This window comes from Diadema antillarum, unplaced genomic scaffold (assembly GCF_040938485.1).
Source record: "Diadema antillarum isolate AM-2024a unplaced genomic scaffold, OU_Dant_1.0 scf00000038, whole genome shotgun sequence".
NCBI classification, from domain to species: Eukaryota; Metazoa; Echinodermata; class Echinoidea; order Diadematoida; family Diadematidae; genus Diadema; species Diadema antillarum.
Genome location: NW_027270927.1, coordinates 149633 through 164034, shown reverse-complemented (window position 1 = coordinate 164034; position 14402 = coordinate 149633). Strand labels below are relative to the sequence as shown.

Here is a 14402-nt window from a genome sequence, read left to right as displayed (position 1 = left end):
ATGCAAATCTCCGGAAACGCTAAGGTGTACCTCACGGGAGTGATCCTCTGTGTAACGGTGGTTATCGTCACCCTCAACCTGTCCCCACCACTGTATCTAAAACAGACCTTCCAACCTGTGCTTGAAAGGATACAACCCGTAAGGCGGCGGTTCCAGACGGTGGGTGCAGAGCGAGAGACTCCTGCATACAGTGGTATCGACGTCTACCCAGGAGGCAATCGGTCAGTGCTCAGCAAATGCGAAACATGCATCCAAGAAGGGAAAGATGACATGGTCGCGGTCGATCTGGAATTCAAGAGGCGATTGCCGAAAGTGATAGGAATTGGGGTGAAAAAATGTGGAACAAGTGCCCTCTCCTTCTTTCTCGAAGATCACCCCTTCCTAGTCCACTCAAAGCCCCAGGAGGTATTTTACTGGAACAAACACAAGAATGAAAGTCTGGACTGGTATAGGGACAAGATGCCGTTTTCGTTTAGACACGAAATCACCATGGAGAAGACACCTTCCTACATCTTCGATCTCACCATACCAACCAGGATAAAAGCTGTCATGCCAGACACCAAGTTCATCGTCATCATTAGAGACCCGGTTGTCAGGGCAGTGTCCGACTACCTGCATCTGCAAGGCATCGGTTGGCCCGAGTTCTTCAAGCCACGCGTAGCGGCACCAGGCAAAGAGCCCTTCTGCTACCTGAACACCACGTTCGAGGGTTCGGTCGTATGGCCAAACGGCGAGGTCAACAGTGATAACGCCATCCTGGTAAATGGAGCCTACGTCATCTACCTGAGGGAGTGGCTAACGGTGTTTCCTAGGAAACATTTTCTCGTGATTGATGGAGACGCCTTTATCAAAAACCCACTGCCAACATTGCAGAAGGTGAGTAGTTAACTTTTAACATTTAGTTGTTATTAAAACACCCTTTTATCAACATTGTGATATACAAATTTGGACAGAAACTAACACGTCACACTTTACATTCTAATGAAGTCAGTGTTCCAGTTTGATTCAGCACTTGATCCCATTCACCCTCCTTTCCCTGAATTCTAGTAATCTACATTGTCAGCACTAGCCAAGATACTTTATTGACATCCAAGCATGTACCCTTGCAGATTTACCTGCCAATGGAACCCATTTTTGTCTTGTAAGTTATTGCAATAAATCATGTAAATACAGTGGTATGTGAGTTAATGCCAACATCTCCATTACAATTTCGCATCATCACAGATCGAGGAATTTCTTGGACTTCCAAAATTCTTCGATGAGGAGAGCGTGTACTTCGATGACAAGAAAGGATTTTTCTGCAAAGCCAAACCAGTCAAACGCTGCGCTTCAAAGTTCAAGGGAATACCCCATCCGGAAGTTGACGATGACGTCATAATGAAACTAAGAGATTACTATCGTCCGTATAACGCTGAACTAGAGAGATTGCTGGGACAGACATTTACCTGGACCCGACTTGAATAAAGTTTGGATGATTTTCGTAGTGTCGTTATCATGGAAATTTATGTATAAACAATACACCTGCCTCTCGTGGAACTGTAATCTTCCATGATAACAAGAACAATAGTGACTTTATGGCGCATACTAATCATCAATCAGTCTTATTTACCAGGGGCCTGTTGCATAAAACTTACCGTTGAATTTCAATGGTAACTACCGTCAAAATTAGGCGTCACAGCCAATCAGCATCAAGGATTATAAAATGTACCGCTAATTTAAAGACTTACCGCTGGAAAGGAGCGGTAAGTCCAGCGGTAAGGGTTTTATGCAACAGGGCCCAGTATGCGCTTTACAAACAAGCAATTATGATCTGGAGTTAAATACACAGCAACACTACTAGTAATTCATTTTCATTTAAACATTAAGGAAGTTAATGAATAACTTCTTCACCGTATCTATAAAAAAAGACAACTAGCCTTTTGTGTAAAGGATGGTTTCAACGTCCATGCAATTACCAATCAATCTATTTGTATTAAAGATGGTTTCTACGTTCATGAAACTGTTTTATACATTCATGTAATTACGCATTGCTTTAACCATAACTAGCCGTTTAATGTGTGTACGGTGATCTCTACACTCGTGAAGATGGTTTTCACGTCTGCGTAATTACCCATTGCTACTGCCATAAGAAGCCATTTGTGTGTAAGATGATTTCTACGTTCAAGCCATTACCCATACCATAAGCAAGATAAGTAGCCATTAAGATGGGTCCTATGTTCACGTAATAACCCATTGCTATTACACACCATAACCTATAGAAGGCAGCTGTGTTTAAAGTGATTTCTGCGTCCTTGTATTTCACCCATGCATTGCTTTTACCATAACCAGCCATTCATCTTGTTCATGTTAAAGATTGTTTCTATACCTGCAAGTGATTACCCATTGCTATTTTCTATGCATGCATTCGTGTTTAAAGTCGTTTCTACGTCCCTGTATATTTTAACCCATTGTTACAAGAAGTCGCTGGAACCCATGCAGAGTATATAGGGATTTAAAAAAAAAAACAGGTAAAGGCTGTTTGATACATACGGACTTTACTCGGTGGTTCTGTTCAAACGTTTGTTAGATTTCAAGAGTAAGAACTGAATGTGGTAAAAGATCCTTTTCAGTTGACGGTGCTCTACTATGGAATAGCCTGCCACCCCAAGTGCGAAATGCCCAAAGTAAGAACGTTTTTTGTTCACAGTATTTGAAATGGTGTTCTGGGTAATAAGTTTATCAATTTTTTTTTCTCTCTCGCGGGATGTTGATTCACGTTGTAGCGGAGGGTAGAAGAAGAAGCAGATTGTATGTTGTTGTTTGATATTGTATGATGATATTGCAATGTTGAGTATAGTTGATTTTGTTGTTAGAAATGAATGTTCACTTTTGACGTACAGAATAGTATAATGTATAAGTGAATGAAGAGTTTAGTGTAGATAATAGTTTTTGATTTGGTAAATTGATAGAAAAAAATTTAATGGTTGTATAATTTTTTCTTCTCAGACATGTATATTTTGATATATATGATATATTTATATTCATTTAGGGGGTGCATTTTTCTTTATAAACTCAGACAGTAAGTTGCATTTTTTCCCATCCCGGTTGCAAACTGCTACATTTAGTCTCATTCTTCATTTTCCCAATGTTATGATCAGTTCTATTCTGTTTGAGGTACTATTCGGAGTTATGTAAATGTTATTTGTTGTGATTGTCACCTTGTATGTATGTGTTTACAGGGCCCCCTGGAAAACAGTACTTGATTACTGACGGGGCCACCCTGTATAAATAAAACGAAATAATAATAATAATAATAATAATTTCTTGGAGTAACCTACTTGATTTATCATCTTCGTGGCTGCAACAGTGTCTTGTTAAATGCATGCCATCGTATCCAAATAAAGAAGATTATCAAGTGTTTGAGGTGCTACTAAAAGAGAGCCCCGGATGATTTTCAGACTTTTGTATTTGAACAAATATGAATTGGTTATACCGGGTACAGAGTTTCAGAAGTTCATATTATCACGCAAATTGTCTCCTTAAGGTCGAGTGTCTCCTTAATAAAGTAATTACTTGTTGAAACAGATGTCTTCTTAAAACTGGATACTTTATTGATTGATTGACTGATTGATTTACTAATTGATAGATTGATTGTTTGATTAATTCGATTGATTGATTGATTGATTGATTGATTGATTGATTGATTGATTGATTGATTGATTGATTGAATGAATGATTCTTCCAAATTTCCGAAAATGCATTTGGCAGTCAGAAAAGCTCTAATATTCATGCGGGCTTCATAGTCAGGTCGCTTAGTGAAATTACCGTTACACAGCGGATAAAAGCATCAAATTTGGCATACGGATTCCTTTAGGACTATTAAATAAAGTTAGAATAGGAGCCCTCTGGAAGTTTTCGATTTTTAGGGTGAAAATGCTGAATTTTGATATATCTTTATGATATGATATATATATATATAGGCCTATACTGGATTGCGTAAGTAATAGGTCGCTTAGCGAAATTACTATTACACGGCGGATAAAAGCATCATTTTTTTTTCACACGGATTCTTTTAGGACTATTAAACAATATTACAGTAGGAGCCCTCCGGGATTTTTTGTAGAAAAACACTAAAAGATCAAATTTCAAAATGGCCGACACTTAATTGGCAAAACCCTCACTTTTCATGTCATATGGGTGATACGATGACAATTATTACGTGTGTTTTTGTATCTATGGTTTGTTTTAGAACCTTGGCTTGAACATTGTGTTAGGAAAATTAATTCTTGCGTAATGTAAAGTCTCTGAACTACTGGGGGAGAGGTATAAGGGCAAAAGGGGGACCCCCCCCCCCCTTCTTAAAAAATGGTTGTTCGCTTGTTCTTTTGCGTGCTTTTTTTTTCTCGTTTTGCTCTATACGCGGGGGATAAAAACATAAAATTTGGCACACGGATTCCTTGAGGACTAGGAAACAATATTAGACTAACCACACACACACATACACACACACACACACACACACACACACACACAAGATCAAATTTCAAAATGACCGACACTTATGGCAAACCCCTCACTTTTCATGTGATATTACTTATAGAATGATTGATACGATGACAATATTAGTATATATCTTTAATTTTGGTTTGGCTTAAAACCTGAATTTGGACATTGCCGTAGGAGCATTGTTTATATTCTTGCGTAATGTAGTCTCTGAAGGGCTGGGGGAGGGGTAGGGCAAAGGGGGCGGCCCTCAACTTAAAAAGTGGTGGTTCGCTTGTTCTGTTGCGTATTTTTCCGTCTTGCTTTAAACACGGCGGAAAAAAAAACATCAAATTTGGCGCACGGATTCCTCATTAGAGTAAGAGTCCTCCTGCAATTTTTAAACACACACACACACGCGCGCGCGCGCGCGAATTGAAATTCCAAAATAAATCAATTCACAACAGATATGAACTTATACGTTATCACATTCTCTTAGTCAGGTCGCTTATTGTCAACATTTGGGCTTACCGTTAGAGCGGATAAAAGCACCAAATTTGGAGAGGTGATCCCCTAGGACCTACTCATTCATATTGGAATAGGAGCCCTTTGGAATTTTTCGATTTTTAGGGTGAAAATGCTTAATTTTGATATTTCTTTATAATAATTATGATATATATACTGCATTGTGTAAGTAAGGGAATGTGGTCATATATTCCTAAGTTCAGATCTGTTGTGAATTGATGTATTTGTCATGGAACTGAAAACATACTCAAACTTGAGACCATGATTAACATCAAAGCATCTGAAACATGGAGCTGGCAGAATTCTGATCAAATATTATATACGCATATTGTATACTAATCAAATACAACTGTATAATGTATACAGTTTAGACAGCCAGAAGATAGTTTCTAAAATAAACAGTTTTCCTACTCAGTTGGGGATATGGGTGCATGGAGGCGCACCGGGCGCGCCCCTTCTATTCTTTGTTAAAACAAAGAAATAAAAAGAAAAAATGGAGGGGGAGGGCATGCGCCCCCGTAATTAATTTTGTAAAGGCGCCCCTCCCCCTCACGGAATTCCTGGATCCACCCCTGCTACTCCCATGCTCTGAGACTCTAAGAATCATTTCACACTGAAATAATTTTTCAGTGCAGTAAGATTTATTTGTGGATACAGTGCACTCCCGTTATGACGAACGCGGTAAGCATTTTCGTAACAACTAAGTAAAAAAATCAGGTCCCAAAACTCTCATCTATCTTTCTATACATTACTGTTCTGTTTATAATAAATCGAATTGTCGATATCACAGGGTAAAAAAGCTGCCGGTCCCGACGACGTTTGCTATAACGGGGGTGCATTCTACTGCTACTACTTTCTTCTTGTGCCACTGATATGTGTCTCAGTATACCAGAAAATTTCCCTTCTGAGATTATTGGTGAGCTTTCTCTTTTACCAGGAATTGTACCGATAATTGTACCAAATGAGGACAGAAAGAAAGACACTCTTGTCATATAGTTGTGCTGGCCAATATATATTTGGATTAAAGATGTTTAAAGTTGCGTTTGCATGCTGAGGGAGGTTTATTTTGCAGGAAAGGAACTAACTAACTATCATATAGTCGCTTTACAACAAACTGTATAATGTCCTTCTTTCCCCCAGAGGATTACCTTTATCATGTACATGTGCTTTCTGCTGTAACATTCCAAGGCAATATTATACGAGTACATACTTAGAGATAAATTTTTACCAGAAATGTCTTCTCTAACAAATGCATGACAACATTACTCCAATCCACCGTAAGTGAAATGATGTGATGGATATCAAAGTTGTTACAATAATTGGATTAAATTCCAATACTTTTGCTTTTCAGAATGTGATCCATCATGGTTTTTATTATAAAGTGAGATCGTGATTTGCCAGCAAGACACCGCTCAACCCTTAAAGTGTCTCTTGAAGAGTTCAAGGGCAAGTGGTGACAAGACAGATGCCTACAAGTCACTCCTGTCCAATGCTGAACAGTTCCGAGCCATTATTGCTGTTCCAGTTGAACTCTGCTTTGGGAGTGAAGAAACTGTTGAAAGCTTTGTTACACACTCAGCTCAATGGCACAAATCAAGGTTCTAATCGCACCCAGATGGCATGAAAAGCGGGGAGTTTGCCATATAGGCCCTAAGTGCTGGCCATTTTGGAATTTGATTTCGTGTGTGTGTGTGTGTGTGTGTGTGTGTGTTTTCCTTAAAAATTGCAGGAGGACTCTTACTCTGATGAGGAATCCGTGCGCCAAATCTGATGCTTTTATCCGCCGTGTATAAAGAAGCAAGACGATTAAAAAATACGCAACAGAACAAGCGAACCACCCCTTGTTAAGTTGAGGGCCGCCCCCTTTGCCCTACCCCTCCCCCAGCCCTTCAGAGACTTTACATTACGCAAGAATATAAACAATGCTCCTACCGCAATGTCCAAATTCAGGTTTTAAGCCAAACCAAATATAAAGATATACTAATATAGTCATCGTATCAACCATTCTATAAGTAATATCACATGAAAAGTGAGGGGTTTGCCATAAGTGTTGGCCACTTTGAAATTTGATCTTGTATGTGTGTGTGTGTGTGTGTGTGTGTGTGTGTGTGGTTTGTCTAATATTGTTCCTAGTCCTCAAGGAATCCATGCGCCAAATTTTATGTTTTTATCCCCCGCGTATAGAGCAAAACGAGGAAAAAGTGCACGCAAAAGAACAAGCGAACAACCATTTTTTTTGAAGGGGGGGGGGGTCCCGCCCCTTTTGCCCTACCCCTCCCCCAGCAGAGACTCTACATTACACAAGAATATAATGCTCCTAACGCAATGTTCAAACCAAGGTTCTAAAGCAAACCAAAAATACAAAAACAAATGTAATATATTGTCATCGATCGAATCACCCATATGACATGAAAAGTGAGGGTTTTGCCAATTAAGTGTCGGCCATTTTCAAATTTGATCTTTTTAGTGTTTTTCTACAAAAAAAAAAATCCAGTAGGGCTCCTACTCTAATATTGTTTAATAGTCCTAAAGGAATCCGTATGAAAAAAAAAATGATGATTTTATCTGCTGTGTAATGGTAATTTCGCCAAGCGACCTGACTATTACTTAACAATACAGTATATATATCATATTATAAAGAAATATCAAAATTCAGCATTTTCACCCTAAAAATCGAAAAATTCCAGAGGGCCCCTACTCTAATATCAATGAGTAGGTCCTAGGGGATCACCTCTCCAAATTTGGTGCTTTTATCCGCTCTGTAACGGTAAGCCCGAATTTTGACATTAAGCGACCTGACTATCAGTAAATATCTTTACCGCGCATACCAAGCTTGATTTGATACAGCAGACGGGAACTAAATCGGTCATTTTACAAATACACTTACGCGCGCACACAAAACATGCAAACATCAAAAAAAAAAAAATGGAACTGGGAGCTGGAGGCTTGGTTGAAACAGAGAAATGAAATTGAAAAGCAACTATAAAATCATACAGATTATAAGGAGAGAAAATCGGTGTAGTTCATCTCAAAGTGATGATTTTGATAGACTGAAAAAGCAGCTGTAGGACCTAAGTGAATTTAGAGCAACTAACGAAAACCGTCGTTTAACTGCAGGAATAACGTGTCGACACGACACATTCTTAGCGAAGTGGAGGTATTTTAAGGTTTCCTTTCTCCTATTGAAACTTTGTTGACCGAAAGTATGGTAAACAAGAGGGGGAAAAGGCTCCTTTTAATCGGAGCTGGTCAGCCCGTTGACAAAAAGAGGGTGTTTTTAGCAGGCAGGCATGGCCTGCAAAACTGTTCTCTATCATGCAACCTATAGGTTGCCTATATACGAGAGCAACCCTCTAGCACCTCCCTGCCTCTAGGCTGGTAAACCATGATACACGAAAATGTAGATTATAGCTGATAACTGGACGCCATCATAACAAGGCCATGTAAATCGTCTAAACTACCCCCATGCTACAGTGGACTGCAGCAGTAATCGGAATATAGGCCTAATGTTTAAATTATGTATGCAATGGCGTAAAATTCATGGTATCTGCATATAGGACTAACCACATCAGTATTTAAAAAGTTTTGAATCCACTTCCAGACCGACTCCGCCATTGTGAGAAGGCGAGTAATAAAAGAGTCAGAAATACGGACAGAAAAGTGATGTAGCTGTCTTTCCCTCACTGCACTCCATATACTGTATATAGATTACTAGTATCTTCTCATAAGCCCGCACTAAAATAACGAGTTTGGAATCGTCTTTACCTGAGCAATCCGCTTCCTTAACGCGCTCAAGAAGGATGAATACAGATTATGGCCGGCATAGTGAAGAAACTGCTCTTGAGGTTCGCCGCATTATTCCAGAACTCGGTCAGATTGGTACAGAAAAGCAACCTGTTGATTTCATATCGTAACTAATATTGAATTTGTGGTTTTCTCCAACATTTCTTTTTATTCAATTGGATTTGTAGAGAGATATCTCCACTACTTTTTCCACTGTGAATCAATTGATTTTTATCGGGATACGATGATGATTGATAGATTACAAGTTTCTTTCAGATGAACTTTATCATTATCATCAAGAAGCATTGCTGAAAGGCATGGGATCCAACAGAACTCTTACTAATAGAGAAAAGTGCATTGAAAACTTTCACGGTGTCTTGTAATAGCTGCAGGCGTCATCCATACAATACAAATGTGATATTTTAACATTTTAACATTTCTTAAACACGAGCATGTGTGTTTGTATCTACTATAAATTGTTTGTTTGTTATTCTTGTCCATCATTCTTTTGTTGGGTATAACACGGCTCAGCGAATAGTGGCTGCATCAGGTTGTAACTTTGTAAGATTAGTCTGGGTTTTTTTTTTCTTTTCTTTTTTGTACTTAATGATTACTGTTTATAATGATGTCTATGTTGTTTGGTGACTTATTATTACGTTTTGAGTGATCTTCGTATTACAAACCTTGCTTTTAAGTGGATCACCTTTTTTCTCATCCTTTTATGTCACACGTGTCAAAGTATGTATTAATGTTCTTAGCTATTCTACTCTGTTGTGCTTATCATATACTTAACGATTCATATTGCGTTATGTATTTTCTTTTTCAAACAATGTGATGGTGCAGTGCATACTTTATATTTTGTTGTAGGGTTGGGGGTACCACGTATCGACACCCTAAGGATCTGTAGCTTGTTTATTCTAAAAATATAATACAAATCCGCCTAATTCTTACCTCAAATATGCCATAAATACTGCAGTTTTGAATGTCGTGACCGTCTCGTTGATTATGAATCTCCGTTTTAAAATAGCGCAATTTTAGTGCGTGCGTTCCGTTTTCTTCGCGCAGCTAAAAAGGGAACCTTGCGATCGACACCCCCTCTCCTCCATAGGTATACACGTGAATTTCACAGCATAGGTATACACGTGAATTTCACAGGCCATAGGTAATACACGTGAATTTCACAGCCATGCGTCGTTACTGATCGGATGTGTAATTTTTAGCTTGGTTTGTTTGAGTTTGATTTTCGTTTCTTCGTTTTTATTGTTTTTATAGCTAATGACACTTAATCCCGCGCGTACTTTTTTGTTCTATACGCAAACAGCCATGATACGCAGGGTGTCGATGGGAAGGTGCCCTGTCGATAGGTGGTGCCCCAACCATACTCTTTGTTGGATGTCGAATGGAAAATAAATGAAACTGAACTGAACTGAATATATCAATTGTGTTTATCATTTTCCCATAAGCTTCTCTCCGCCTGAAGGCTTTCGAGCAAGTAGGACCCTAATATTTTGCTTGACTAATTCTGCGTTGTTCTGGATGTTTAAAAAATGCTTACCTGCAACATTAGATCTGAAATTCAATTTCTTTCATCCGGACCTCCAATCTTCACGGGACAATTTTAATTCTGGCCCCATCTCTCATTGGCTTGCCACTTGAAAGCATGATTTAAACCGTAAACAGTCACTGCTGGAATAATCAAGTAGCTGAAGTAATGTTGTTTATGTTAATGTTTGAGAGTTTCCATACATTGTATTGATATAGTAAGACTTCACAGCTAGAGGACAAAAGAGAGAGGGAGAGAGAGAGGAGAAAGAATTAATTGGCGGAGTTTGAAAAAAAGAAGAAGAAAATACTAACATGACTAACCGTAACCGTAATGGGATCATTGTAATGGAGACAATGCACCATTATTATGCCTACTGTGGACACAGGAAGGCGTGGGCCTGTCCCTTTTTCACTTTTACAGCTTTCTTCCAAGTGGTAATAGGAGGTCAAGCCTTTACTTATCAGGGAGCAATTTGATGTTTCTATGTAATTGTATCAAATCATTGATTTTTTTTTCTTTTTAAATCTAAACCCCTTGGTAGAACAGTCGTACCTTGTTGGATCAGCCAAGTTATAGGGCAATCCAGCCGTCCTGTGCATTCTTATACTCGATTTGATATACACTGATCTGTTGTTCTTCTCATATCGGAAAATAGATAGAGAATGCAAAACACTAAAGACCCATCTGTCATCCCAGACTTGCCACCTTAAAATAGAACCGACGGATATGATTCACTAGTCTTCGACAGATATGATTCACTAGTCTTCAACGAATTTCACTTTTCACTTTCAATTTAATTTAATTTCTATGCCCAAAATAATACATATAATTGTTGAAAATTAACAATAATCATTGCATAAGCATGTGAAACCTAAGATCATAATTTATTAACGGGATAGTGCAATTAAGGAATTCCAAATACAAATTAGGAACCAAAACATAACATTTGCTATGGACTAAGACACTACTATTTTTCCACCACTTTTGATATTCTAATGTTTGTAATTAAGGTATGCTTGGTTTCAAAAACCCTCTGCAAGTACGGATCAAGCAATTACGTTTCTGTTTTATATCATTATAAGGAAAATCGATTCGACTTATCTTCGGCGCTCAATATCATCCATGACACTTCAATACTCTGCACAATCCATATAGGTAGAAAATCTTATTTCAATTCATAACATTTTTTATCATGAAATTTCAAAAGTCATAACATTTCGGAGATACAGCTTGTCGAAGGTAAAAATGTCAGAGGTGAAACGTGAATAGTTAAAATCTCAGACGTAGAAATGTCAAAGCCAAAATGTTAGCGGTATATAAATATCAGAGGTAAGAGTGTCTGTTTTAAGCATAAGCTGTCGGGGATACCTCTGGCATATACAACATCGTATAGCTTTACCTATACATTGTAGTACCATTTCGCCAGTGTTATTTAAAGAGTTTGTGGGGAAGAACAAACACAAGAAACTGAGGAAGAAAAAAAGACGCACAAAAACTTTTCATTCAAAAGCAGGTCAACCCTCCGGACTAACTGGGCTTCTTACCATCTCTGTCGGGTGGACGAAGAGGTTTCTTATTCATACCTTATCCGCTTGGACGACCAAGCCTACTGAGGTACTGAGAGGGGGCAGTATCATGAAACAAATACCTTTAACAAACTGCTAACAATTTGTTAGCCGAAGGACGATACAAACAATTCGTGCACCAGCATGATATTGTTGAGACAGTGGTTACTAAAGATCGAGTTGAGTCAGTATACTGACCAGTGGGGGAGGCCTGAGTCCGGTCTGGCGATTTCGCTATGCTGAACAAAGAAGTCGCTAAGTCTGTTGACCTGGTATGCTTAGTTTGCGCCTTGGGGACCAAGCTAAGTAAACTTTTGACCAAGAAGAGACATGCCTCATTCTTTTCATGATAGAACCACCAATGCCTTGCACACCAAAAGAACTGTGGGTTCAGAAATAGAATTTTAAGTAGACTTCTGAATATTTACGAAGCATCGTCTGTAGTACAAGAAGGCGGTGCTATCACATTGCCTATGTGTATTGCAAGAATCATGGGCTTTGACGTGGACGCCATTGTGTAGGTAAGTTTGATTTCAAACGCTACTAATGCCAAACGTAAAACTTATTTCCTTGATCGGCAGTAGGCGAAATGACACCAGTCATGCTTAATCCAACGGAAAACTGAAAGAAAGTCACAGTTTATGTTGTTAATTTAACAGGGGAGGGCCCACCAGGCGTTTGTCTTGTTACAAACCTGGAAAGTTCTAGATTGGAGATTAACATCGTTGGAGTTAAGTTCCTCTCTAAGTGGTCCCATAAAATTTCGTGCACTGGTTGTTTGCTATAAATACTGAGGTTGTTCGTTGCTTCAGCGGCATTATTATCTTGCTGACTTGTATATTATCAACATGTACAACGTTAATTTACGTACGTTCACAATTATGCAAATCGCATGAAATTTCCTTGTTTGAAATTTCTAAAGGGGATCTGCCTGTTCAACTATCTGCTATTGAGCCATAGTATTTTCATTGACAAAACGGTAACGGGCCAACAGTTACAGGTTTTTCAAGTTTGTTCATGGCAGAATCAGGGGTGCCCCCCTTGGGACCCAGGGGAGGGGGGTGGGGAGGGGTTCTAATGGGGCCTAAATTGTACATTTTCATCTTCTTCTTAAGAATCCCATGACCCATTTTCACCAAACTTGGCAGGTAGCATCCCTAGGGGGTTAGGAACTCAATTTGTTAAAATGGGCACCATGCCCCACCCAGGGGGCCCCCAGGGGGGCCCAAACCCCCCAAAATTAAGGAATCTGTAAAAATCTTCTTCTCTAGAACCAGACGTGATAGAGCTAAGTTAATACTATGAGTTAGTACATTGATGACTGTAGTTTCAAGTTTGTTCATGGCAGAATCAGGGGTGCCCCCCTTGGGACCCAGGGGAGGGGGGGTGGGGAGGGGTTCTAATGGGGCCTAAATTGTACATTTTCATCTTCTTCTTAAGAATCCCATGACCCATTTTCACCAAACTTGGCAGGTAGCATCCCTAGGGGGTTAGGAACTCAATTTGTTAAAATGGGCACCATGCCCCACCCAGGGGGTCCCCAGGGGGGCCCAAACCCCCCAAAATTAAGGAATCTGTAAAAATCTTCTTCTCTAGAACCAGAAGTGATAGAGCTAAGTTAATACTATGAGTTAGTACATTGATGACTGTAGTTTCAAGTTTGTTCATGGCAGAATCAGGGGTGCCCCCCTTGGGACCCAGGGGAGGGGGGTGGGGAGGGGTTCTAATGGGGCCTAAATTGTACATTTTCATCTTCTTCTTAAGAATCCCATGACCCATTTTCACCAAACTTGGCAGGTAGCATCCCTAAGGGGTTAGGATCTCAATTTGTTAAAATGGGCACCATGCCCCACCCGGGGGGCCCCCGGGGGGCCCACACCCCCAAAATGAAGGAATCTTTTAAAATCTTCTCTAGTATCAGAAGTTATAGAGCTAAGATAATACTATGAGTGAGTACATTAATGACTGTAGTTTCAAGTTTGTTCATAGGAGATCCAGGGGTGCCCCTACTTTGTAGTTACGTTTACTACATATCTTGAATATACCAAAATGGCCTGTCTTCAACATGAATCATTATGGATATGATTGATTGTGAGCTTTTTTCCATCCTTATCCGTCTACTAACGAGACGATAGGTTAATGCGTCTCAAAAATCTTCATTACTTTCGTCTTTTTTAATGTATTAATCATGTTTCCTGATGATTTTTTATTTTCTATGCCTCTAATAAACACTGAATCACAAACTCGAGTGGTGGCCGCTATGTGCACTGAATGGGCAAAAGTAGGAAAATAGTAAACCGTTGTTTCATGCCAATTGCTGGTTACAAGAATCTAGATTTTTTTCACGGAGTTCGTTCAAGAACAAATTAGAAGACCTGATATGAAATACTCAGGACTTATTTATGTTTAAGTGAAGTTTATTTGTGTATTTGAATGGGGATCTGTATGTCTAAATCATTAATAATCTCCCTTTATTTTTTGAAAACATTTCACTCCGTGCCATCTTTCCAGGGCAACTGAGA

The 14402-nt window shown here is 39.2% G+C and overlaps 1 protein-coding gene across 1 annotated transcript; it reads left to right on the top strand.

Annotated features, from left to right (window-relative positions):
- Nucleotides 1-1464, top strand: LOC139709484 (heparan sulfate glucosamine 3-O-sulfotransferase 1-like). Its single transcript, XM_071621448.1, has 2 exons — nt 1-876; nt 1225-1464. Exons 1-2 carry the CDS (start codon nt 1-3, stop codon nt 1462-1464), a joined length of 1116 nt encoding a protein of 371 aa, XP_071477549.1.
- The last annotated feature ends 12938 nt before the right edge of the window (nt 1465-14402 follow it).

Coding starts and splice junctions, on each gene's coding strand:
- LOC139709484 (XM_071621448.1), top strand. CDS start 1: ATGCAAATCTCCGGAAACGCTAAGGTGTACCTCACGGGAGTGATCCTC. Junction 877..1,224: donor CACTGCCAACATTGCAGAAG/GTGAGTAGTTAA, acceptor GCATCATCACAG/ATCGAGGAATTTCTTGGACT.